Source organism: Danio rerio, chromosome 12 (assembly GCF_049306965.1).
Source record: "Danio rerio strain Tuebingen ecotype United States chromosome 12, GRCz12tu, whole genome shotgun sequence".
Taxonomy (NCBI): Eukaryota; Metazoa; Chordata; class Actinopteri; order Cypriniformes; family Danionidae; genus Danio; species Danio rerio.
Genome location: NC_133187.1, coordinates 18,562,774 through 18,586,459, shown reverse-complemented (window position 1 = coordinate 18,586,459; position 23,686 = coordinate 18,562,774). Strand labels below are relative to the sequence as shown.

The 23,686-nt window shown below is 36.2% G+C and overlaps 2 protein-coding genes across 2 annotated transcripts; one reads left to right on the top strand and one right to left on the bottom strand.

Moving 5' to 3' along the window:
• The first annotated feature begins 13 nt into the window (after positions 1-13).
• Positions 14-1,800, top strand: ifit12 (interferon-induced protein with tetratricopeptide repeats 12). The gene is made up of 2 exons (NM_001190465.1): positions 14-52; positions 390-1,800. The coding sequence occupies exons 1-2, from the start codon at positions 39-41 to the stop codon at positions 1,798-1,800; spliced, it is 1,425 nt and encodes a 474-aa protein (NP_001177394.1). The 5' UTR covers positions 14-38.
• Positions 1,801-3,932: 2,132 nt separating this feature from the next.
• Positions 3,933-23,184, bottom strand: slc16a12b (solute carrier family 16 member 12b). The gene is made up of 7 exons (NM_001145814.1): positions 22,982-23,184; positions 20,599-20,847; positions 16,640-16,743; positions 15,196-15,339; positions 14,515-15,094; positions 11,843-12,102; positions 3,933-4,713 (listed from the first exon to the last, which is right to left on the bottom strand). The coding sequence occupies exons 2-7, from the start codon at positions 20,739-20,741 to the stop codon at positions 4,478-4,480; spliced, it is 1,467 nt and encodes a 488-aa protein (NP_001139286.1). The 5' UTR covers positions 20,742-20,847; positions 22,982-23,184; the 3' UTR covers positions 3,933-4,477.
• Positions 23,185-23,686: the final 502 nt, after the last annotated feature.

The window sequence follows — 23,686 nt, the reverse complement described above, 5'->3', positions numbered from 1 at the left end:
TGATACTTTGTGCTTTTGTTTTTCACAAAAGAAAAAGGATGTCAGAGATGAGGTGAGTTTTCTTTGATACTATTTAGATTCTGACAAGCGGGAATGCAAACGTTTAAAATCAGATCTAGCTACCTTTGTTAAAAACTGTTTTACTAGCAGCAAAACATTTATGTTATGATTATAAAATAAATGATGTCATTTTAAGAACAATGTGATTTGTTAGGAGCTCAGTACAAATGAACTAAACTGAGTCATGGTGGGAAGCGTCATTTTCTTTCATGTAGTTTTTGCTTAAGAGTTTACATTAGCCTGCTGCTATTTCCAAGGCTATTTAACCTGAAGATGTTGCAATATTAGTCTAACTGAATCCTGAAGCTCTTTTTTTTCAATCCTTTTAGTTTAATTCAGGCCAGTTTAAAAAAGAAACTGGATCAGCTGGAGTGCCACTTCACATGGGACATTACAAAAGATCATCTAGACTTTACGAACCTCCTCAACAGACTTGAGGAACAAAACAAATTGGATTTAGGGAATGAGGAAGGAGCTGCACGAGCGCAGTGCTCAATGGGATATCTAAAATTCCTTCTCAACTGCAAAGAAGAAGCTCTTACTCACCTGTCGAGATCTGAGGCACTCATCAAAGAAAACTTTGCAGACAACAACGACAAGGCTCTTATTGTGACCTATGGAAATTTTGCCTGGATAAACTACCACATGGAGAACTACACAGAGTGCGAAAGTTACCTGGTTAAGCTTCAGAAGATACATGAAAGATTTGCAACTGAGTCTTCAGCTGTTCCAGAGGTGCTTGGGGAGAAAGGGTGGACTTATCTTAAATTCTCTCGTAAATATTATGACAAGGCAGTAGAAGTTTTTCAGAAAGCTGTGGAACTGGATCCAACAAATAGTGAGTGGAACGCAGGTTATGCCATCGCTCTGTATCGCACTGAGAATTTTAACCCACCACCTTGTACTGTGGAAACACCTGCAATAAAACAGCTGAGACAGGCCATTGACTTAAACCCAGATGATGATGTTCTGAGAGTTATTCTAGGAATTAAACTTTTGAATTGCTCCAAAGGTTTAATGAACGAGTCCGAGCAATTGGTTGAGAAAGCTTTGAATCAGTCTCCAGAACATCCACATGTCATTAGATATGTTGGAATGTTCCTCAGGGATCAGGGATCTGTTGACAGGTCCATTGAAATTCTGAAGAAAGCCCTTCAAAGATCACCAAAATCAGGCTTCATATGTCATCAATTAGCAATGTGCTACAAGACCAAGAAAATAAACCTATGTAAAGAAAAACGGAGAAAAGTGGAGGTAGATGAGGCTCGCGATCAAAGCATATACTACTTAGAAGAGGCAACTTCCTTAATACCATCCTTTATCTCTGCAGTGTGTCAGCTCGGACTTCAGTATGGAGACCGACGTGATCTGCTTAAAGCAGAAGAGCAGTTTGACAAAGCATTTAAGTTAGTGAAAGAGAAAAACGAGCATCTTCAATCTGTTCATTTGTCTTATGCTCAGTTCCAGCAGTACAGCAACAGACGTGAGGATTTAGCAATCGAGCACTATGAGAAGTGTTTGACAATGAATCCACACACTCCTGATGGAAATAGAAGTGCACAGAAACTGTGCAACATTGCCAAGAAAAATCTCAAGTTAAATCCAAATGATTGGAAAGCCAATGAAATACTGGGCTTAGTTTATAACTTGAAAGGTGAAATGTTTGAAAGGTATGGGAACACTCCAGACAACGAAGATGATTCATTCCTCTGTAATCTTCTTGAGGTTATGTCTTTGTAATTTATAAAATATTATTGTAATATAGATAAATAAACACTAAAAATGCCCCATTTGCAAATTTATGATCTCAGAAAGCATGGAAGCAGTGGTGCAGTAGGTAGTGCTGTCGCCTCACAGCAAATAGGTCGTTGGTTCGAGCCTTGGCTGGGTCAGCTGGCGTTTCTGTGTGGAGTTTGCATGTTCTCCCTGCGTTCGCGTGGGTTTCCTCCGGGTGCTCTGGTTTCCCCCACAGTCCAAAGACATGCGGGTACAGGTGAATTGGGTAGTGTAAATTGTCCGTAATGTATAAGTGTGTAAGGATGTTTCCCATAGATTGGTTGCAGCAGGGCATCCGCTGCGTAAAACACATGCTGGATAAGTTGGCGGTTCATTCCTCAGAAAGCTCTTTAAAATATCAACATATTCTTCATTCTTCGAGCATTGTCAAATTTTATTTAAGGCGTTAGGCTTGGGGCTAGACTTCTTTCTAAAAAAATCCAAATTTTTCATATCCTAAACCCTTATTTGAGTCAAATGTTGATGAACTCAATCACTAGGTTTGAGTTTTATTTAATTTTTAAAAGCTGTTTTTATATAGGCTTCGAAAAAATCTTTGTATTCAGTCCTTGGCTTTGCCAGCTGTATTCCTTTGTCATGTCATTTTGTTTTGATTTACTGTCTAAGTGTTAAGTACATGTCATGCTCACTCAGAACACAATACTTTAAGGTTAACCCACTTCCAAGAAAATACGTTTTAAATGTGATGAAAATGGACCCAGTTTGGCTGGACAATGCATGCGTCTCACTTTTTTTCCATCTCGTGTAGTATGTGATAGAAGAATGCAAGGTAAAACAACCACAGGGTAATTGAGGAAAAACTCTGTGAAATATTGATATACATTGCTTCAATGTTCGATGCTTTTTTTTCTCAAGCACAGTTTCAAATATCTTATTTAAGGTGTTGGGTTTGAGGGTAGTCTTCTTTTTTTATCTTAATTTTTCATATACTCAACTCTTTTTATGGGTCAATAGTGGATGAACTCAATCACTAGGTTTACATTTATTTCATACTCATGAGCTGTTTTACATAGGCTTTGAAAAAAGTCATTGTGTTCAGTCCTTGGCTTTGCCAGCAGTATGCTTTTGTCATGTCATTTTCTTTTGATTTACTGTTATAAGAATGAAGCACATGCTTATTCGGAAAGCTATATTTTGTTATTGTACACTGTTTTAAATAAGTTTAATGCTTCTCTTTAACAAAAACAAAAAAAGCTACTAGGATTTCAGTAAACTAAAGTGAAAATAAAAAAGGAGAACTTTTGCAGCAATATGCTACTATGGTAAATTAAGGGTGACAAGTAAAAACAAAAGATTTTAGGCACAAATAGTAAATAGTAGGCATCGAAATAGTATTTGACACGTGTTTGAGGTGAGAGTTATTGGGTGAGGGTCATAAAAAGGGCTTTGTCTATTTTAGCAGATGAGAACCACCCACTTTATCCAAAGTTCTGCCATCAGCCAGAAGGTTTACTTATTTTAGACGGGCAAGGTCCAACAGATATTTGCATTCACCTGTTCCAACTGCAGTTGGGTTACTTGAGCTGTAAGTTATGTGTTTTTTTTTTTTTTTTACTTGACTGATTAATTTTATTGTTTACTGTAACTTCTATGTTGTCAAGCATCACCTGTTGCAGTTAACTGTCGGCTATTGTTGTAAACCTAATTGCCCTTTGGGGACAATAAAGACATTCCAAACCAATCTGAGATGCTACTTCCCGGACATACATGTAATAATCTTACCATTATCATTTAATTTGTTACAGTAATGGTGGTTCATTTCGCTGTGGCCACCCCTGATAAATCAGGGACTAAGCCGAAAGAGAATAAATGAATGAGTGTTACAATAATCTTTGTCACTGCGGATAACAGTTTTTCAATCTGTCATGCCATTGTCTTTCTAAATATTTAAATCTACTCAAATCAAACACTAAAGAAATATAGCCACTTTGTAAAAATCTGTCTGATGAGTGTTTTTGTTTCTTTTGATCGGAAGGCTTTTTTTCTGTGACAAACATCTGTGATGAATGATTTAGTTGTGTTTGTGTTGGATTGCATGGGTTGTCTATCTAATTTGACAGAATAATGCAAACACATTTCATCATCATCAATATTGTTCATATTATTGACTCATCTGCTTGTTTTATACCCATACCAATATAAACAGCCAAAATATTACTGAAAAACTGTTGGTCAGTAAACTCTTAACAGAAGTCATACTGGAACAAACCCCGTAACAAAACAGCACTGCCCTCTACTGACAAAAAAATGACATACAACAACATAAAACCTTAGTTAAAATGACCAATATCTGGAATGCTATATTCCACAGAAAGATAAACAATGTACATAAAGAAGTCTTAGTACCTGTGCATTATTATATAAAACCTGAATACAATACAATAAATGCACTTCTTGTTGTCAACAACAGCTTGAAAATGTAGATGGAATACAATGCTTTTGAGCAGAAAGGCACGCGAGTGTACACACTCTACTATATACAGTGGTAGTATATAGTATAGTATGTTCTATACACACAGTTCTATGAACAATTAAACAGGACTTATTACTGACTCTACATATATACTAACAATATTTCATACATATCTTTAAAACTAGACTTAAAAAAACTATCCAAATGCTATGAAGTGGCTGGTATAATTAACATCAAGTCTTTATTTTTAGGAGGATAATAGTCCACTTGTTTGCCTTCACATGATACCAGTTTTGGGATTTTGCTCAGGCTGTTCTTCTTTTGGTTTCTCTGGCAATAGCGAATGATGGCGACTGAAAAGAGCAGGAGAGAGCTGGAGATGAGGGCAAAACCGCTCAGAAAAAATGTTGCCGTGTAAGTCCCTGTGGTGTCTACCAGCCAGCCTACCCAAAGTGGAACAAAAAAAAAATCACATAATTACTTCAAGGGTAACACACTTCCCAAAAAATATGTTTTTAATGTGGTGAAAATGGAAACAGTTGGGGTGGATAATGTGTTTCTACATTAATAGTTAACCACTTAATGCACTATTTCTATAAGGCAGACCATTACAGAAGTGATGGCTGAGGTTAATATTTTCCTTTCTTGAAAACACATTACAGGTCATTCTTTACCAATGTCCTGCATCGTGGTCTTGTTGTCCTTTTACCTCATAAACTCATTTCAACTTATTAAAGAATTTTGTACAGTTTCAGGACTGTTAACCACATTTAAACAGGACAGTTAATCTTTTATAACTCATGCTCTGTTGCCTGTTTTCTGCTGCATCTAATTGTTATACAGCAATCTGGAATACAGGATTCTGCTCATGATTCATGATTGTGTACAGGTATGTAGTTGAATGATCTGGGTATCTCTTGTTTCAGACAAACTGCTGTTTCCATTTTGCATCTGTATTCTGTAAGGGGTTATGAGTAGGCCTACACGGAATCTGCGCGCGCAGAATTCCGCAGATTTTCACACATTTTTAGCCCATCATTAATTCTGTTTATTCACTTAAGTAAATGTGTGTAAATCTATATTTATTCAGTTTTTAAGTTAATTACAGGAATATTATTGACTAATGTGAAAATGCTCATCTGATTTATGTACAATGCAGTTTGTACAGTATTATTTTCTGTCTTTTAGTAGATATTATATGAGACTTGCTTTGTTTACCAAATAAAGTGAATTTAATTGGATTTGCATTTTAAACACTAAATAAAAGTTAAATTTTTAAATTTTTTTATTTTACATATTGAGGTTTTAGTTATGATACTTCCAAAACAATTCAGCAGAAATCCGAAGATCTTTACCAAAATTCTACACAGAAATAGCAAAAAACATCCGCAGATTCCGTCTGGCCCTAGTTATAAGATTACAAACAGGTAAGATTTAAAAAAAAAAAAGTTGATGCATATACATGGAATTTGTGCATGTGTGTAAATGTAACATTCTGTAAGTGCATTTAGTTATTACTCTGCAGGCACACAACATCATAGGAATGTCTAGCCAGCGTCTAAGGACAATGTTATTTTGGTGTCCAAAAATGACATTAAATGATGTTGAGCTTGGGTTAGTAAGTGACCAAAATCCAACGTTAGGCCAACACCCTTAAACCAATGTCAAATACTGACATTTATTTTTCAGGTATGGCAACCAAAATTCGACATCTGATAGATTACATAGAGGTAACGTCAAGCTGTAACATCATTAGATTTTAATATTTGGTTGATTTTAGGTTGGATGTTTCCTTAATCCCCAAAAACAAGAAAAAATAAAAGCAGTGACTGTGGGTTGAATGAAAATAGTGGAGTAAAAGTACTGATACAGCACTAAAAATGTACTCAAGCGAAAGTAAAAGAGCACATTTTTAAAACTACTTAGTAAAGTACAATTCCTGAGAAAAACTACCAAACTACAGTAGTTGGAGTATTTGTAACTTGTTACCTTACACCACACTAAATCAGTATTCCTTATCCTCATGATAGTTTAAGTAGCGAAAAACAATCCATGTAACAAAAAAGGAAATCAGTGGTATGATTGAAATTAAGTGATATGATTGTACCTTTCTAGAAAAAGCAACTTTGTTCAGTAAACAATATTTTTTGTCCATTCTTTACATACACAAGAAGTAGAGTAGTAGTAAGTGGGATAATGTGCATCCAGCCAGTTACCGCACAATAACCCCTTCAGGCTGGGATTACTCTCCCATAACAAAAGGGTGAAAATACATTATCCCCTAGTTAATGTTTTACAGCAAACAATACCAATATATTTTAAGAACTTACATTTTGGAAGGGTGAATCAAAGATTTCATTCATTCATTTTCTTGTTGGCTTAGTCCCTTTATTAATCTGGGGTCGCCACAGCGGAATGAACCACCAACTCATCCAGCAAGTTTTTACGCAGCGGATGCCCTTCCAGCCGCAACCCATCTCTGGGAAACATCTACACACACAAACTCATACACTATGGACAATTTAGCCTACCCAATTCACCTATACCGCATGTCTTTGGACTGTGGGGAAACCGAAGCACCCGGAGGAAACCCACGCAAACGCAGGGAGAACATGCAAACTCCACACAGAAACGCCAACTGAGCCGAGGTTCGAACCAGCGACCTTCTTGCTGTGAGTCAAGAGCACTACCTAATGCGCCACTGCAAACTGCAAACTGTAATCATACGAAGCTCCAAGAACAATTCTATGCAAAATTCAATAAAAAAATACATTGGCTAAAAATACATTTTTGTGACAGGCAAGGGTGTGTATTTACTACAGCCAATACGCAATATGCTTACTTGTTTTGCAGCAGACTCTAATGAGAATGCACACTTAGTAACTATTTTAAATACAAATAATTGTGACCTTCAAAACAGCAAAGTTATACCACATCTGACATGACAGTTCATAATGTTCAAGATCAAAATTGGAAATGGAAACTTTTATACCTTAGTAAAATGTGGAGCATCTATGTCTTGCTCAGACCACAAAACTGATTGACACAGCTGTGGTGAAAACAGTAACTGGATCTAAACATCAGATGACACATGGATTATATCTGCATCTCTATGTGCCCTATCATACACCTGGTACAATGAGGCACCAGGTGCAGAACAAGTGTTTTTGCTAGTTTCAGGCCGGCACAGGTATCTTTTTTACATTTTGTGCTATATTGTTTAAATAGCAAATGCATTTACACTAGGGCTGTCAAATGAATAAAAATGTAAGTAATTAATCACACTTTTTGTAATTAATCATGATTAATTTCCGTTCCTGAAATGCGGAGGTTTTTCTTTCCATTCGCCATGCGGTGTCAAATTCCATTAAAACATCTTGAATGAAAATATGCTGAATGAGAGTGAACTGCTGAACTGCAGTTAAAGTTTAGAGATTAAAATTGAAACACCCGAAATTGCATGAAACATTGAAGGAAACGCAGATTAGCCTGGTAATGCGACAATTGTTTTATACTGAAACTTTCCTTCTAAAAGTGCGTCCATGGTCTTATCCATATTTCTTTGCATGTTAAATACACACAGAGCCGGAGCAAGCTGAACTGGCGTTCTAGGCAAACGGCAATCACGCCATCCACAACCCAAAAGTGAAAAAGAAAGTGACCGGTTTGCTGATGAAAGCAAGGACTGTGAGGGAGGGGGTGGGTGTAGCTGATAAAAGTGAAGACCGGGGGGGTTCTCTTACTATTCTGCTGCCCAAGGCGGCCGCCTAGGTCCCCTTTATATGCACACACAGTTCCTGAACACAGGTCAGCCACAACAGGACATAAAAAAAGAACTGCAACTGCGTTATTTGCGTTATTTTCTTTTAATGCGTTAAATATTCAAAATTAATCATGTGCATTAATGCGCTAATTTTGGCAGCCCTAATTTACACCCATTTGTGTGCTCATGGGTATGCTGGTCTAAAAGGGAGGTGTGTGTTGTTTTTTGAGACAACTGAATTAGTCCATACCATTGACCAACCAAACGTCCACAGTGCAGTGTTTCTATTCGCATTAGTGTTATGTGCCTATGCGGGTCCAAAATATGCAAACACGTTGCTTATTACGCAGAGAGGCCAGCAACTAGTACAACTCTTACATGGTTATCCACTAAAGGGCTGTGTGCGGTCAATAACTAGATGGGAGACCACATGGAAATGCTATGTTGCTGCCGGAAGTGGTGTTAGTGTGACCAACAGGGGGTGCTCTGTGTGGGTCTTAATGCCCCAGTATATTGATGGGGACTCTATACTGCTGTCTTTCGGATGAGACGTCAAACCGAGGTCCTGACTCTCTGTGGTCGTGTGTCAACTATCATGGCCTCCTAACCATCCCCATATCATAATTAATAAACTCTGTCTCCACTCCACTATGCTAGTCGCGTCATCCAGGTAGATGCTGCACACAGATGGTGGATGAGGAGATTTTCCTCAAAAATGTGTAAAGCGCTTTGAGTGTCCAGAAAAGCACTATATAAATGTAAGGATTATTAATTATTATTAGTACAAATATCTTTAAACATGAAAAATGATAGTTATTTTATATTATAGTCTACATAAACATAAAAATGGGCAGCGCAGTGGGGCAGTGAGTAGCGCTGTTGCCTCACAGCAAGAAGGTCGCTGGTTCGAGCCTAGGCTGGTTCAGTTGGCATTTCTGTGTGACTCTTGTGGAATCCAGCTCTGTTGTAGACAGATTATTCATGACAATTTACATTTATTTAGTATTTTTATTAGTATTATTTATTTATTTATTTATTTATTTATTTATTTATTTATTTATTTATTTATTTATTTATATTTATTATATGCATATTTAATTTTATTTTTATATATTTTATGTGTAGATTTGTCAACCTGTTTTAGAGACGTACTGTACAGTATGCATCACCAAATGAGGCATAGTGTGTTTGGATATAAACTCACTTTGTTATTATTGGTCATTTATTGATTTGCTGTAAATTAGAACTGTGTGTTTGTAGTACTATTTTTAAAACAAATTTTTGCGCTTAACAAACAAAATTACAAAATTAAATATGTAATGCATGTCTTTAGTGAAGTGCGTCCACTACTATTTCCTAAATACATGGTCAAATGGAGGAGGCCAACTGGAAGAAGCTCATTCTGTAGATGGTATTTAACCTTGCACAGATGGTCTTTAACCATTTTCTCGCTAGTGAGGCATTCAGTTTTTCCATTTACAAAGGCGACCATGTAAATAACTAATGCACCATGGTGCAACACAACTAACTCCTTAATGAAAAGGGAGATGAGACTCTGATTGGTTTAATGCACCTTATGCCTAAAACACAGCCATAACTTAGCAAGAAAATAAAGACAACCCTGTTTAGACCATGCACCTAGCACACAGACTACTTTTCCATTCTAAAAATAGGGAATATGGATTTGAATACACCCTTAGTGCTTATAACACCAAACAGAAGTTCTGTAAGTTACCGCTTGTGGTTGTAACTATCACAAATAAACAGGATGAGTGAGATCTATGACTGTCAATCAATTAAACTTTATTTACACTATTGGATGATTGATTAAATAAACACATTTATGTATTAAATATGGCTTAGAAATTACCCCAAAGGCAATTGTGTAATCATTGTTAAATGTAAAGGCTCAGTGACATTACAAAAATTTGGGTTGTTTGTTTGTTTGTTTGAGTACTAGGTGGCATTAAATGTCTTACTTGGTATTTTAAGATTGAAGATTGAATGATGTATTCATTTAACTCACTCACTCACTCACTATCCTTCAGCTTAATCCCTCATTGATCCACAGTGGAATGAACTGCCAATTACTCTGGCATGTGTTTTTGCAGCAGATGCCCTTAGACAGCACTCTCTCATTCACACACATACAGTACACTACGGCCAATTTTGTTTACCCAATTCACCTTTACTGCATGTCTTTGAACTGTGGGGGAAACCAGAGCGCCTGAAGAAAACCTGGATGGGAGATCAGATGGGTTGCTGTCAGAAGTGGTGTTAGTGAGACCAGCAGGGGGCACTCAACCTGCGGTCTGTTTGGTAACGCCCCAGTGTAGTAAAGGGGACTCTATACTGCTCAATAAGCGCCATCTTTTAGATGAGAAGTTAAACCGAGGTCCTGACTCTCTGTGGTCATTAAAAATCCCAGGAAGTTCTGCGCAGTGGGTAGCGCTCTTGCCTCACAGCAAGAAGGTCGCTGGTTCGAGCCCCAGCTGGGTCAGTTGGCATGTCTGTGTGGAGTTTGCATGTTCTCCCTCCATTCGCGTGGGTTTCCTTCGGGTGCTCAAGTTTCCTCCAAAGACATGCAGTACAGGTGAACTGGGTAAGCTAAAATTGTCCGTAGTGTATGAGTGTGAATAAGAATGTAGGGATGTTTCCCAGTGATAGGTCGCGGCTGGAAGCGTATCTGCTGTGTAAAACATGCTGGATAAGTTGGCTGTTCATTCCGCTGTGGCAACCAAGCCGAAAGGGGACTAAGCCGAAAAGAAAATGAATAAATTAATGATATTCAAAACTGATTACATTGGTAATCTGAAGCTAAATAAGGCTGAAAGCCAGCAAAGCAAAATGAAACTGCTGAAGCAATTTCTGATGAGAGGACATGAAAGCAGAGGAGCTTTTATTATGCCACAGTCCACCATTTTCACTTCTTCCAGTCATGATAACTTAGGGAAGAAGCATTGCTCTTTTATCATACCACATATATTTTGGTTCTAATAAAAAGCTGCTCTGTGCAGCTTATTAAAACACAGAATGTGTTAAAGTGTATTTGCCTGTTTTCATTAAAACCAAACCAAAAATCAAGTGTGTGCTACATATTTAGCATGGGACATAGTCTGTGTCATTAATTAAAATTGCCTATTTCTCTGGATATTACCATTTTTCTAAACATTTGTGATAACTTTACTACACAAGTCAGAAAAAATAAATCACTGCTCTAGTAGTTTTTGGATATTTTAATAAGGTAATCCCACATATTGTGCATTTAATATATTGTATAAATATGAGACAAAAACCTCCTAGAGGGTATTTATTGGAGGGCATAATATCTTGAATTTTAGGAGCATATGACAGCATGATATACTGTAGGCTTCATCTTGTAGTGAATCGTTTTTGTGCATCATGTTTTTCGACAAACTGATGAACTGATTTCAAGAACTGAATTCAAGAACTGATGCAGATTTAAAGTCAAGGCATGAGTGTTGACCGCACACAAATTACGGGGTACTTTTTCCTTACTAACATGTTAAATTGACAGCCCTATCTAGTATGAACACAACAGCATTAATGACTTTGGCTTGTAGCTTTGATTTAGTAATGGAATGCAGTTGTCACTCCTGTAGATAGGATTAACTGGTAAAATAAGGACAGGATTAAACACTAAAGTTAACTGAAATGCAAATGTGAAAATGTGTATACATGGCCTTAGTGTGAATAATAAATAGATCCTTTATAACATTTACTTTATATTAAGTTTGAACAGATGAAAATAAAATCATTTGATTACCTCCAAAAAAAACAACACTTACCTCCAATGGGTGGGCTGACTAGATAGGGAACAGCATGGAGAAAGTACACAACCCCGAGAGCTGAAGAGAGGTATTGTCTCCCTACAACATCTGATGTTACCACGGGAATAAGGGCAACATAGGCTCCATCAAAGTACCCATAAAGCACAGAGAAGGGTACCAGCCAAACAAATGTGCGTAAGAGCGGGATAAAAAGACAACACAGTCCCTCCATTCCCACAGCAAACATGTAGCATATATTCCTGTACTTTTTTAGACACCTGTAAGAGAGATCAGAAAACCTTAGTCAGCATGATCAGGAGCATATTATTGATATTCTTTATTTTTCTTAGACCTAAGCATTTCTGTAATCTTTTGACCTCTGTATAGCAATCATTAGGCAAATAAGAAAAAAAAAAAAACATGATGCATACTCTTTCAAAGTTTAAGTCACACTCTAAACTGGCAGCTGGGTCAATGATGAACAAAGACTTTAAAAAATTCCAAATTATTAACTTTATAATAAACTAATAAATATTAATGGTATGAGTTTGAAAACTTTTCTGTTTTAAAAGGCTTGTACTTGAAGATTTAGTCTGCCCACCCCAGTAAAAACAATTGTTTCCTGCACAGGTCGATCTTTTTGGTTAATAGTCCCCAGTTTTTGCAAAAATCATGGTTATTCTTTTGTTTTTACTGTAAAAATGTTTAAGTGCTGAAATCCGTTGATTAACAATTGAATCATTTTTAGAACCACATTTTCAACTAAAAACATTCATTAAGATTCCATTATTTTCTTGAATACTTTCAAACTTTTAAACAAGAATTTTTTTTTAACATATTAATAAATATTAGGTTTTTGAGAAATTGCACCACATGATATTTTACACCCAGTTTTTATAAGACTAACTGACATATACTTATTTATTTATCCTTTAGTTTTCCTGGAAAGTCCCACTAAGATGAACAGAATTCCTTTCTTCCAGAGATTCCTGGATAAGATGACCATATAGCCTTAAAATGACTAGTCCTCCGATGAAGTTTGAATTCTTTAAAAAATATTTTCCTCGTATTGTTGTGTATAATGGAGAGAAGATCTTTAAAACAAGTTTTAAAAAAAATAGTTATACCAACTATTTTCTTTAGTCTTTGCTTAAAATACTTTTCTATTAATTTTATAACAGTGGTTCTCAAACTGTGGTACATGTACTACTAGTTGTACGTTGGCTTCCTTCTAGTGGTACACGGAGGAATCGCTGAATAATTAAAGCAAAAAAAAAAAAGAACACTTTTAACCCTTTGACGTGTACGATAACACCGATGTGATCAGTAAATTGATTTTAATAGGCTAAACCTTTTAATTTTACTTTCAATATTCTAATGTTTGTTGTGTATTCTATCATTTGAAGATAACTTCCTCCCCATATTTATAAAGGTTGTTGGGGGCGTATTACGTATTTTTATATCCCAATGTTGACAGGTATAGTTCAATCACTTGCTTTTCTGACACAAATAGCCTACTCTAACATGCAGTAAGCAGATTTAATTTATAATTTAAATATCTAAATCCAACTCATATATCTAAAATACAGGTTAATGTTTAGATTACAAAGATTTAAATCAGTCATTTGTACATGCATCATATATTATATATGAAGTTTATATATAAATATGATGACATATAGCTTATATTTATGAGGTACAAGGAACATTTTCAGGTTTTGATGAATAGGCTACTTCATGATAATACTTTACATTTAAGTAAGGCAGTTTTCTTTTTACTTTTTAAGAACAGTGCCATTTTTAATTAACTTTTAAAAGCACATTTTAATTTAAACGTTGACGTTTTATTTATTTTTACCTGTAAGCACAGTACAGTGTTAATGCTCAAACTATTTATAATGTTTAAAGTGGCTGACAACAATAAATATCCATAATAAGAACAATTAATCTGCCACGTTTTTGAACTGTGCAGTGCTGTAGCTGCTTAATTAGGCTGACTTTGCAACTGTATTTCAGTACTGGTCATTATGGTGGTAGTTGGTGAAAAAAGTTTGAGAACCGCTGCTTTATAAGACACTAGTATTCACCTTAAAGTACAATTTAAAGACTGAACCATATTAACAAGGCAAGTTATGGTAATTAGGCATGCTATTGCATAACAGTGGTTTTAACACAATCCCCAAGATTTTTAAGGGGCTAATAATGTTGTCCTTAAAATTAATTTTCAAAAATAAATAACTGCTTTTTATTCCAGTCAAACTAAAATAAAAAAGACTTTCTCAAGAAAAAAAATAATTGTAGAAAATACTTTGAAAATGTCCTTGGCCTGTTAAAACATCACGTTTTTCATTTTGTCTTAAACTGTAAGTATGTATGTATATTGTGATTATGGTAAAAAAATTATTGTATTATATCGGCATTTACTTTATGACTTCCCAGAAATATTCCAATTAATTTATATGCTCATCTTACAACAGATATATTCAAATGATTATATTAAAATATGGACAAAAAATTGTGTAATGTCAAGAACAACCCAGTTGTTTATTGGATTGCAAAGTCTGTGCTAACAACTCCCCCTAACTTGAACAACAACGACAAAAAAAAAAAAAACATGTTGTTCAGACAGTAAATGATCACTCTTTTTCCAACCGTAATGCAATACTAACAGACGGCACAAAACAACATACCTCCTGTCAGTGAGCCAGCCAAATGTGATGTTGCCAACAATGTCAATAACGCCTAGTATGGACATGAGGAAGGCAGCATGTTGATGACCGACACCAACATCCAGCGCATATGGAACTAGGTACACAAACGGCAGGCTACACCCACTGGCCAGCAGCAGGAAGGAGCCTGCAAGTACCAGGAAGTCAGGCATGAGCAGGAAGTGGTATTCCTGCATGGACTGAAAGCACCGTTGTTTAGCATCACTTGCAGCACTCCTTGTAGGACCACCATTCAGTGTTGGAGGCTTAACACTGTACCCGCACTCTGAGTCCACTGGAAGAGGACAGGCTTCCTCTTCTTTTAGAATGATAGGCCGTAACAGAGCTCCACACACACACAGGTTCAACACAAACCCCCCTAAAATAAGTAGGGCCCCTCGCCATGAGTAGTGTTCGATTAGCAGCTGCACTACTGGGGCCAGGATGAAGGTCCCAATGCCACTTCCAGACATGGCAATGCCATAAGCCAAAGCTTTCCTCTCACAGAAATAGATACCGACCATGGCAATAGCTGGAGTGTAGCAAAGAGCGAAGCCAAGCCCTATAAAACAAGAGGAAAAAAACACACACACGCTGAGCTTGCTGGAGACTAAATGTGGAATATGGGTCTGTAGGTCAGTGTTTTAATCTTAGGGTGCTTACCAGTTAACAGTCCCAATGTAGCGTAAAGATATTCTAGACTGGTGGCAAAGGAGCTGAGTACTAGTCCTACGGAGGCCAGGAATCCTCCTAGTATTACAGCTATACGGCACGACAACTGATTCCCGATCAGACTTCCAAGTGGAGCTGCAAAAGTAACACGAGAATAAACATGGGTGTTGCGCAAGTCACAAGAAAACTAAAATGAGTAGTCCTTTTTAATATGACAGATTTAATACATTTATATTTTTATGCAGGATGGAATGCATTTAGTTAATCGAATTTTAATGATGTTTCTGTTCATGGAATACTGAACAAAAGTGACAGTTTGTGTCATGATTTTTTATATATATATTTTATGTGACACTGAAGACCAAGCTGCTGAAAATAAATATATTAAAACTAAGAACAGTTATATAAATAGCAACACACACACATAGATAGATAGATAGATAGATAGATAGATAGATAGATAGATAGATAGATAGATAGATAGATAGATAGATAGATAGATAGATAGATAGATAGATAGATAGATAGATAGATAGATAGATAGATAGATAGATAGATAGATAGATAGATAGATAGATAGATAGATAGATAGATAGATATACACACACACATAAAGAAAGATTGTTGGATAGAGTCATCAAATTTTGGAACATTCATTGTGCAGCAAAAATATTTAAACTACATTCACACACAACAGAACACATTTAGTGAATAAATGCATATGATAAAGACAAATGCCCTAATAAATCCTAAACCATTCACTCCTGTAATTGTTACTATTAATACACAAAATATGCTCCCAAGGACAGGACAATAATTTTGTCAGATCATTTTGTCTAACTGATTTATTAACAATCCATAGTAGTCAATAAAATGACGATTTTTTTTTTTAATTTAATAAAAAGTGTCACAGTCGGAACAATTCCATTTTATTAGATGCTAATTTCTCCAGATTTGTAGAAATCTTGAACACATGGAATGCAATGCGATGAAGGACAGAACATTGATCAAACACAATATTGCAAAGTTTTATGTAATAACTGCAATTCTTACGTCTATTGTTTACCTGAGCAATGTAATTCTTAAGATTGTTGTACTGTCAATAGTAGACAGCACTGAGTGTAAGGAAAGCAAACAGTTCTGTTTTTTTGGGTCAAGCTTGCGACACTGGCTTGTCCTCTCAAGATGTTCGCTGTGTGTTGCTGACTTCAAGTTTTGAGCCTCCCACAGCCTGCAAGTCTTTTTTTAGTGTCTTATGTAACATTATTGTCTCAGTTGGACAAAAAAGATTGTTTAAACCAAACTGGTGGTCAATCTAGAAACGTGAATTTGACACTGAATTCTTAAAATTGAAAACCTTTTTAAGACCAGCCGAAAATGATGAGTGATGTGCTAATTTCTGATGGATTAAGAGTCCAATATGATCATTACTTACCACAGAGCATGGTTGTGCAGTCCACTAATGAATGAATCCATGCTGTCCCAGAGTAGTCTTTCGCAAAATGCATCTGAAACTCGACAAAGAATATGGAGATGCATCTAAAAAAAGAGGAAGTGACAACACAATTCTGATCAGACAGATACATAAAAGAGGTGTTTTCAAAGTATCAAGTCACTACTTACATTTTTAAAACAATACCAGAATCTGCCGTGCTATTCACAATACCAAATCAGAAAAAGTTGGGCGAAAATGAAAAATGTACAAACAAAAGAAAGTAGTGATTTCTAAATTAACTTGATTTGTATTTACTTTCAGACAGTACAAAAAACATTATTTAATGTGTTCTTCACTATTTTTATTTTTAATTTTTTTATTAAATAAACAGGTATTTCAACACATTCCAAAAAATAGTTGGAACAGTAAAGCATTTACCACTTTGTAATGTTGCCATTCGTTTTTTTTACAAGACTTAAAAGATAGACTCGCTACAATCCAACCCGCTCTTTAAGATCTCAAAACTCATGGCTTCTGGTAGTACCTAAAATAACAAAATCCAGTAAAGGAGGTCGAGCCTTCTCATTTATGGCTCCTAAACTCTAGAATAGCCTTCCCGATAATGTTCGAGGCTCAGACACACTATCGCAGTTCAAAACTAGATTAAAGACTTATTATTTTAGTAAAGCATACACTTAATGCATCACATAGCGGTGTGATGCAAGAATGTGCTTCACGCAGGTTTTTTGCATCTTGTTTACATGTGCTATGAACAGCAGCCATAGTAAAAATCCTCTCTATTCTCTATTTCCACCTGGGGATACTCATCCCGAGGCCCCCAGAGACTATGCAGCGCCACTGATGTTATCCAAGACCAGCAACAAGATGATCCCGGGGTTTCCATAATCCTGGACCAGGCCGTATCCTGAGCATCTGCTGTGGTGGTCTTGGAGAAGTGAGGAGCATGAGACTGATTCCTGTGACGCTCCGGGGACAGACGAGTCTTTGTTGATGCTCTGCGTTCTCCAGCCTTTAGCAACTAGACTGCAGCTCTGCATAAGACGTTTGGCCATAGGAGAAATAGTCATGCCCAACTAAGCCTGGTTTCTCTAAAGGTTTTTTAATTGTTCACTTTCACCAATGGGTGATTTTTTTTTCTCGCCAATGTCGCCACTAGCTTGCAAGGTTCGGGACCTGTAGAGCTTAGTATTGAATATTGAACCACACTGAACTGAGCTGAACTGAACTTAAACACTGAAAACTGAACTGACACTGTTTCAATTTACTATAATATTCTATGTGAAGCTGCTTTGATACAATCTACATTGTAAAAGCGCTATAGGAATAAAGGTGAATTGAATTGAATATTTAGGGACTGAAGACACCAAATAACAAAGTGTTTTAGGTGTAATTTTGTCCCATTCTTCCTGCAAACAAGTCTTAAAGTGGGGTACTGGGTCTTGGTTGTCGCATTTTGCACTTCAAAATGCTCCACACGTTCTCTATTGAAGATAGGTCAGGTACCTGTCACACCACAAAGTCTTAGGGACTTTTTTTAATGTTTGCCGAGTGTGTTTTTGCCTTGTCTTGTTAAAGCATGCCCTGGAAAAAAGAAAATTGTCCTCCAAAATCTTCATGTACTTTTCAGCATTAATGGTGCCTTCACAGAAATGCAAATTACCTTTGCCAAGGGCACTGACAGCCGCATACCATACCTCACATATTTGTTGACACCTGGCTATCCTTCTTTGCTCCTTACTAGATCATTCTCAGATGCTGCTATTTTACTAAATCATATTTACAATCAGCTGTTGTTATCACCATTTCAAATCACATCATTATTTACCCATTTTACCTGATTACTAGCCCTAAACTGCTCCAGTTCCAACTTTTTTGGAAGGTGTTGCAGGTCTTAATGACAGTAAAAGGTGTATATTTACAAATGAAATGAAGTTGACCAGACAAAACATGAATGTAAATATAGAAATCACTACTATTTTTCCATACTGTTCCAACTTTTTCCATAAATATTATTAAATATTATACCTATTTTTGACATTTGAACATTCTTTTATTCTACAACTTTTTCCATTATTTTCCATATGCATATAACTATGTGGGCCTTAAAATTACAGGGATTTCGGAACCTAGTTTACCATTAGGACATTGTTAAGTGTATTTATTTTATTCCATTTATGAGTGTCCAAACATCTTCCAAATATTGATTTGGCATGGCAGGCGCCTTTTAATTGTTATATTTTCAAATTCTAGTATACCTAGTTACCTTATGTTTGCTACAGTTGTTAATTTTGTGCAAAGAACTACATTTACAGGTACACATTTAGCAGCTACTGACATTTTTGTTTTGGGACAAAACTACACCAAACAAACCAAGTTTGTTTGTTTGTAATAGTCTTTAAAGGACCAAATTGTGACAATTCCCACTAACATCATGCTTTTAAATTTAATGTCATTTACAGCTGGTAACAATGAACAGCCATGCTGATCGTGGGTGTTTGGACATGAAAGCCTATGATGGGGTAATGAGGCACAAGCCTCTGCAGTGTCTGTTCTGCACCTGAACAAACAAAACTGGATCAACCGGGAGGTCATTCAGGTCAAAGCACTCAGTGTGGGTATGACAGCCAGCAACTCTCACGTCTTCCACCACTGAGACCGACGTGTTTGGCCATCAGCCATTAAAGAAGGAGACGTCCTTCAATTAACCGCTCTACAACGACATTGATGAGCTATAGCCAAGTTGCAGACTCAAGGGGTAAAATCTTACACTAGGACTTGAATTAGACAGACATATATGGATGATAAGGACTTTTGAAGGGTTTAAGAGCAAAGAAAATCTCCTTAAGATAAAGAAGGGGTTGAAAAGGCACACTGTCCATCCAAAGACCACCAGCTGCCTTTAAGCTTAAGTGTTTCATCATCTTGAAACTCCTCAGGTTGATAATTACCACTTATCTTAGACAGACTCTGAGAAACAGTCAGAAGTGTGTTTGTTTCAGAGGTGACAGGTCAGATGAGTTTTGTTCTCACCAGCTCGCTTGCAATTTCATCTGCGTAAACCTGTTCCTCAGGTTCTCACATTTCACATTTTTACATGTCACTCGATGTACCTGCACATTTAAATTGAACAACCCAACAATTAAGGGACTTAAACAGCATTGTCAGTACAGCACATTCAATGCCTTGGGAGGAGGGCATTTATTGCTTAATGGAACAGCTTGTTCAAAACAAAATATTTTGCCTCTTACAGTCCATGCAAATATATACTGTACATGTCGTACAAAAACAACTTCAGAAAATAAATGATTACAGAATAAGCAGGCAAATCTTTAAAGTTAACTCAGTCAGAGCAGTTCAAGGAGATGTACAAACAACACCAACTTTCTATCTGAAGGTCTAAAAAGTTGTTTACAAGTCTGTCAAATGTAACCTGACCTCAAGAGCTGCAGTAGAAACGGCAGATAGCACTTGTCACTTTGTGAACCAATGACTCCTTCTAGGTAATTCTCAGCATGGAATGAACTAAATATAGCTTTCTGTTGTGCCTCATGTACTGTACTGTACAAAAGTATGAATTATCTGACAGGTTAACAGATCTGAATAACACTTCCAGACATTTAAACAACAGAGAGTTTATGAAACTGTTATTTTGTTGTTGTGTTTGATATAACATCTATTAAAAAAAAAGTAAAACTAGTGTTTAATAAAGTGATTATTCTTCGTTGGTTACAATAAAAAATAAAAAAGCGAAGGTTAAAAACCTAGCGTAATTGTAACTGCAAAATTAACCTTCATTAAAGCATCATTAAAACAAAGTGTGATGTTAGAAAGTTTTACAATCCAAACAATTGGTTAAAAAACATTTCACACTGTGACTGTTAAAGCTGTTCTAGTTACGCAGGTATGCACAGCAACATATGGTCACCAAAAAAGCTTACCTTGTTACAGCTCGTGTGCAAACAGTTACCACAAAGCAGCCAGCCACAATCATCCATCCCCACCCTCCATCCGGAGGAAGGACCCCTCCTTTCTTCTTTTCCTGAGCCATGTAGTCTGTCCTTCCCACCACTTTAATGGCCATCAAACTCCAAATCTCTCGTTCTCAAACACACGTTGCACCTCTCCGCTGCCACACTCACCAGGCATGGAACTCGTTCTGCAGATGTGGGGCCCACTCAGTGACTTTTCTAAGCGCAAGATGACACACACACAGCAGAACACAGGCAGGAATAAATAACAAGCTCAGCTAAAATGATTAACATGCATTATGGGTGATTCTGGGTTTTCTGTTCTGTAACATGTTCTAGGTTTAGGGCTTCTGTGCGATTTTACAAATGATTCACAGTGATATGTGAACTGATGCATAACTGCTTTCCAAGGGACGTGAGAGAAAACACTTTCTAATTGATAGGTTGCCATATTAACTTGAGACCCTGCAGACCAACTTCATGACCTCTCCGAAGCTTTTGAGAAATTACAAAGTCGAGCTGTTCTTTAAAATGATTTTTAACATTGTTTATTATTCAGACCATCTACTTTTCATAGCCAAATTGACTAATACAAATACTATTATTCAAATATAACCATTTTTAAGACAGTGCTCTGACCATATTTTTTAAACATTGCTGCCTATGTCATGCTTGATCTTCCCAAAAGGGATACATCACATGACTGATAATGAATTCAATTGTTTTGTGGATGTACATAGCAGAGTTAGGCCAAGGCGAGCATTTGTAAATTAAAAAGAATAATTTACGAGTTTCATATGAGAAGAAGGTAATTTATCGGCTAAGAAAGTGATGATTATATAGGATGGTGTTCAGACCACTGCAAATGGTTCAGCCTCTTTCAGTTGCATCAGAATTAGCATTATCATTTTGGACGTAAACAATCAGGAAAATTTTATTTTGAGTTTGAAATTGGGCCATGTGCAATGTTGTACACAATGTACACTTTCAGGATAAGACGATGATGTTTCCTCCCCCCCTATTATGCAACGGAACCTGCAGTTTATGAGTCTTCTAATCTATATATCAGCCCACTGTGGGAACAGTCCCAGTTGGACATTTTTTTTACGCCAGCATAAAAAAAAATACATCCACTAAATAGATTTCTTTGAAGTTAGGTTGACTAATTGAGCCCGTTGTTGATTTCCAGGATTATTTACTGCTCCTTTACTTCTGTTCAAAGTATACCTTTGTCAGTATTTGGCAAATTGTGCATGTAAAAGTGTCTTAAATCTAATCTTTGACATGCTAGTCCAGTCACATGCTAGCACAAGCCTAAAAAAAAAAAAAGAAAAAAAAAAAACTGCTTTGGTGGATTTAAATGTTATCTAAACAACCAATACTGGAGTCAATGTGGGACATAGCATTGTAGTTTTTGCTAAATTGGCAAATTTGCCTATTTATCAAATAGCCATAAACAATTGCAAATGCACTATTATATTTAGCACACAACCCAAAATAGCATTACCCTTAAAATAAAATTTAAACTTAATTATTTTTTTTCTAAAGATTTGTTACTTTAAGGGATAGTTCACAGAAAAAAAAAAAAAAAAAAAAAATATATATATATATATATATATAAAGTTCTGACATTTACTCTCCCATCTCTTGTTCCAAATCTTTCTGAGCTTCTTTCTCCTGTTAAACACAAAAGAAGATGCTTTGAAGAAAGCAGAACCTGTAACCATTGACTTCCATAACATTTGCTTCTCATACCAAGGTTACAGGTTTTCAGCTTTCTTCAAAATATCTTCTTTTGTGTTCAACAAAAGCAAAACTCACAAAGGTTTACTCGATGGTGACTAAATACTGAGTAAACGAAAATGTTTTTATTTTTTTTTTTGATTGATTGATGATTTAACAAATTAAATTATACAAAGAACGGTTTGTCTCTAAATGACTCCATCAAATCTTAAAGGATTTGATACACTGAGCAAAGATTTTAGTTTATGATTGGCGGAATTTAGGGAAATAGAGTAAATTAACAAACAGTTTTAAAGTTACTTATAGTCAGTGGGACGTTTTTTGGGGGATCATCAAATAAATAGCACATATTTTAAGCACAGTCTTCTAATAATTCAATAATCAAGTTACATGAAGAAAAATTACTTGTCGCCAGAATAACAAAGCAAAACATCAAAAAAGTTCCACTAAATCATTAAACATTTACCATTATTATTATTATTATGTAGCAGAAACTGTGAAAAAAGTTATGTTGTTTTTCTCCTTTAAGTACCCACTTGCATTCACTTGTTGAAACCAGATGTCAAAAGAAAAAAAAAAACAACATATAGCGGTAAATCGAGACACTTACCATTTTATAAAACAACCAAAAAGTCCAAACATTCTCCATTCAACTACTTTGCAATCACACGCACTGGTCCGGGCGCTCTGGACATTCGTTTATTTGGGTTGGTACAGCATGTTCGTTATCATCCTGCGGCTTCCACCAGGGAACAAGTCTGCAGCTGTAGGAACATCACGGCCACGGTACTTCAACGTGTTTAAGCGTGCGAGCTGTGAACCTGTTTACCTCTGTCTCCACTCCCCCTAACACGTGAAAAGAAAATTATGCAAGTATGCACGACAGGCTATCGTGAGGATTTCCTACACAGTTACTTGCAATAGCTGTTGCTTGGGAGCTGCCCATTTTCAGTTGTCAACACCTCTGTTTACAAACGTGTTCAGCATACAAATGTTTGTCATTTAATACTATTTTATGCTACTAGGTCAACCGGGTTTGAATTGGTTAAATGTATTCAGAAATGTTCTGAATTGGATAATGCTCAGTCAGCAGTTCGTATTTACGCAAGAAAAACAAAATTGCTTGTGTTTGTAAATGAGCCAGTTTCTGGGATAAACAGCTTGCCATTAAAATATCTTGAAATATGGAATGCTTTGACATGAATATTAGGAAATGTACCTTACACGCGCTCTGTAATATATTTGAATCAGTCTTTTATTCGCTCAATAACACACATACATTGTTGACATCAAATATGGTCAATGTAAACTAGAG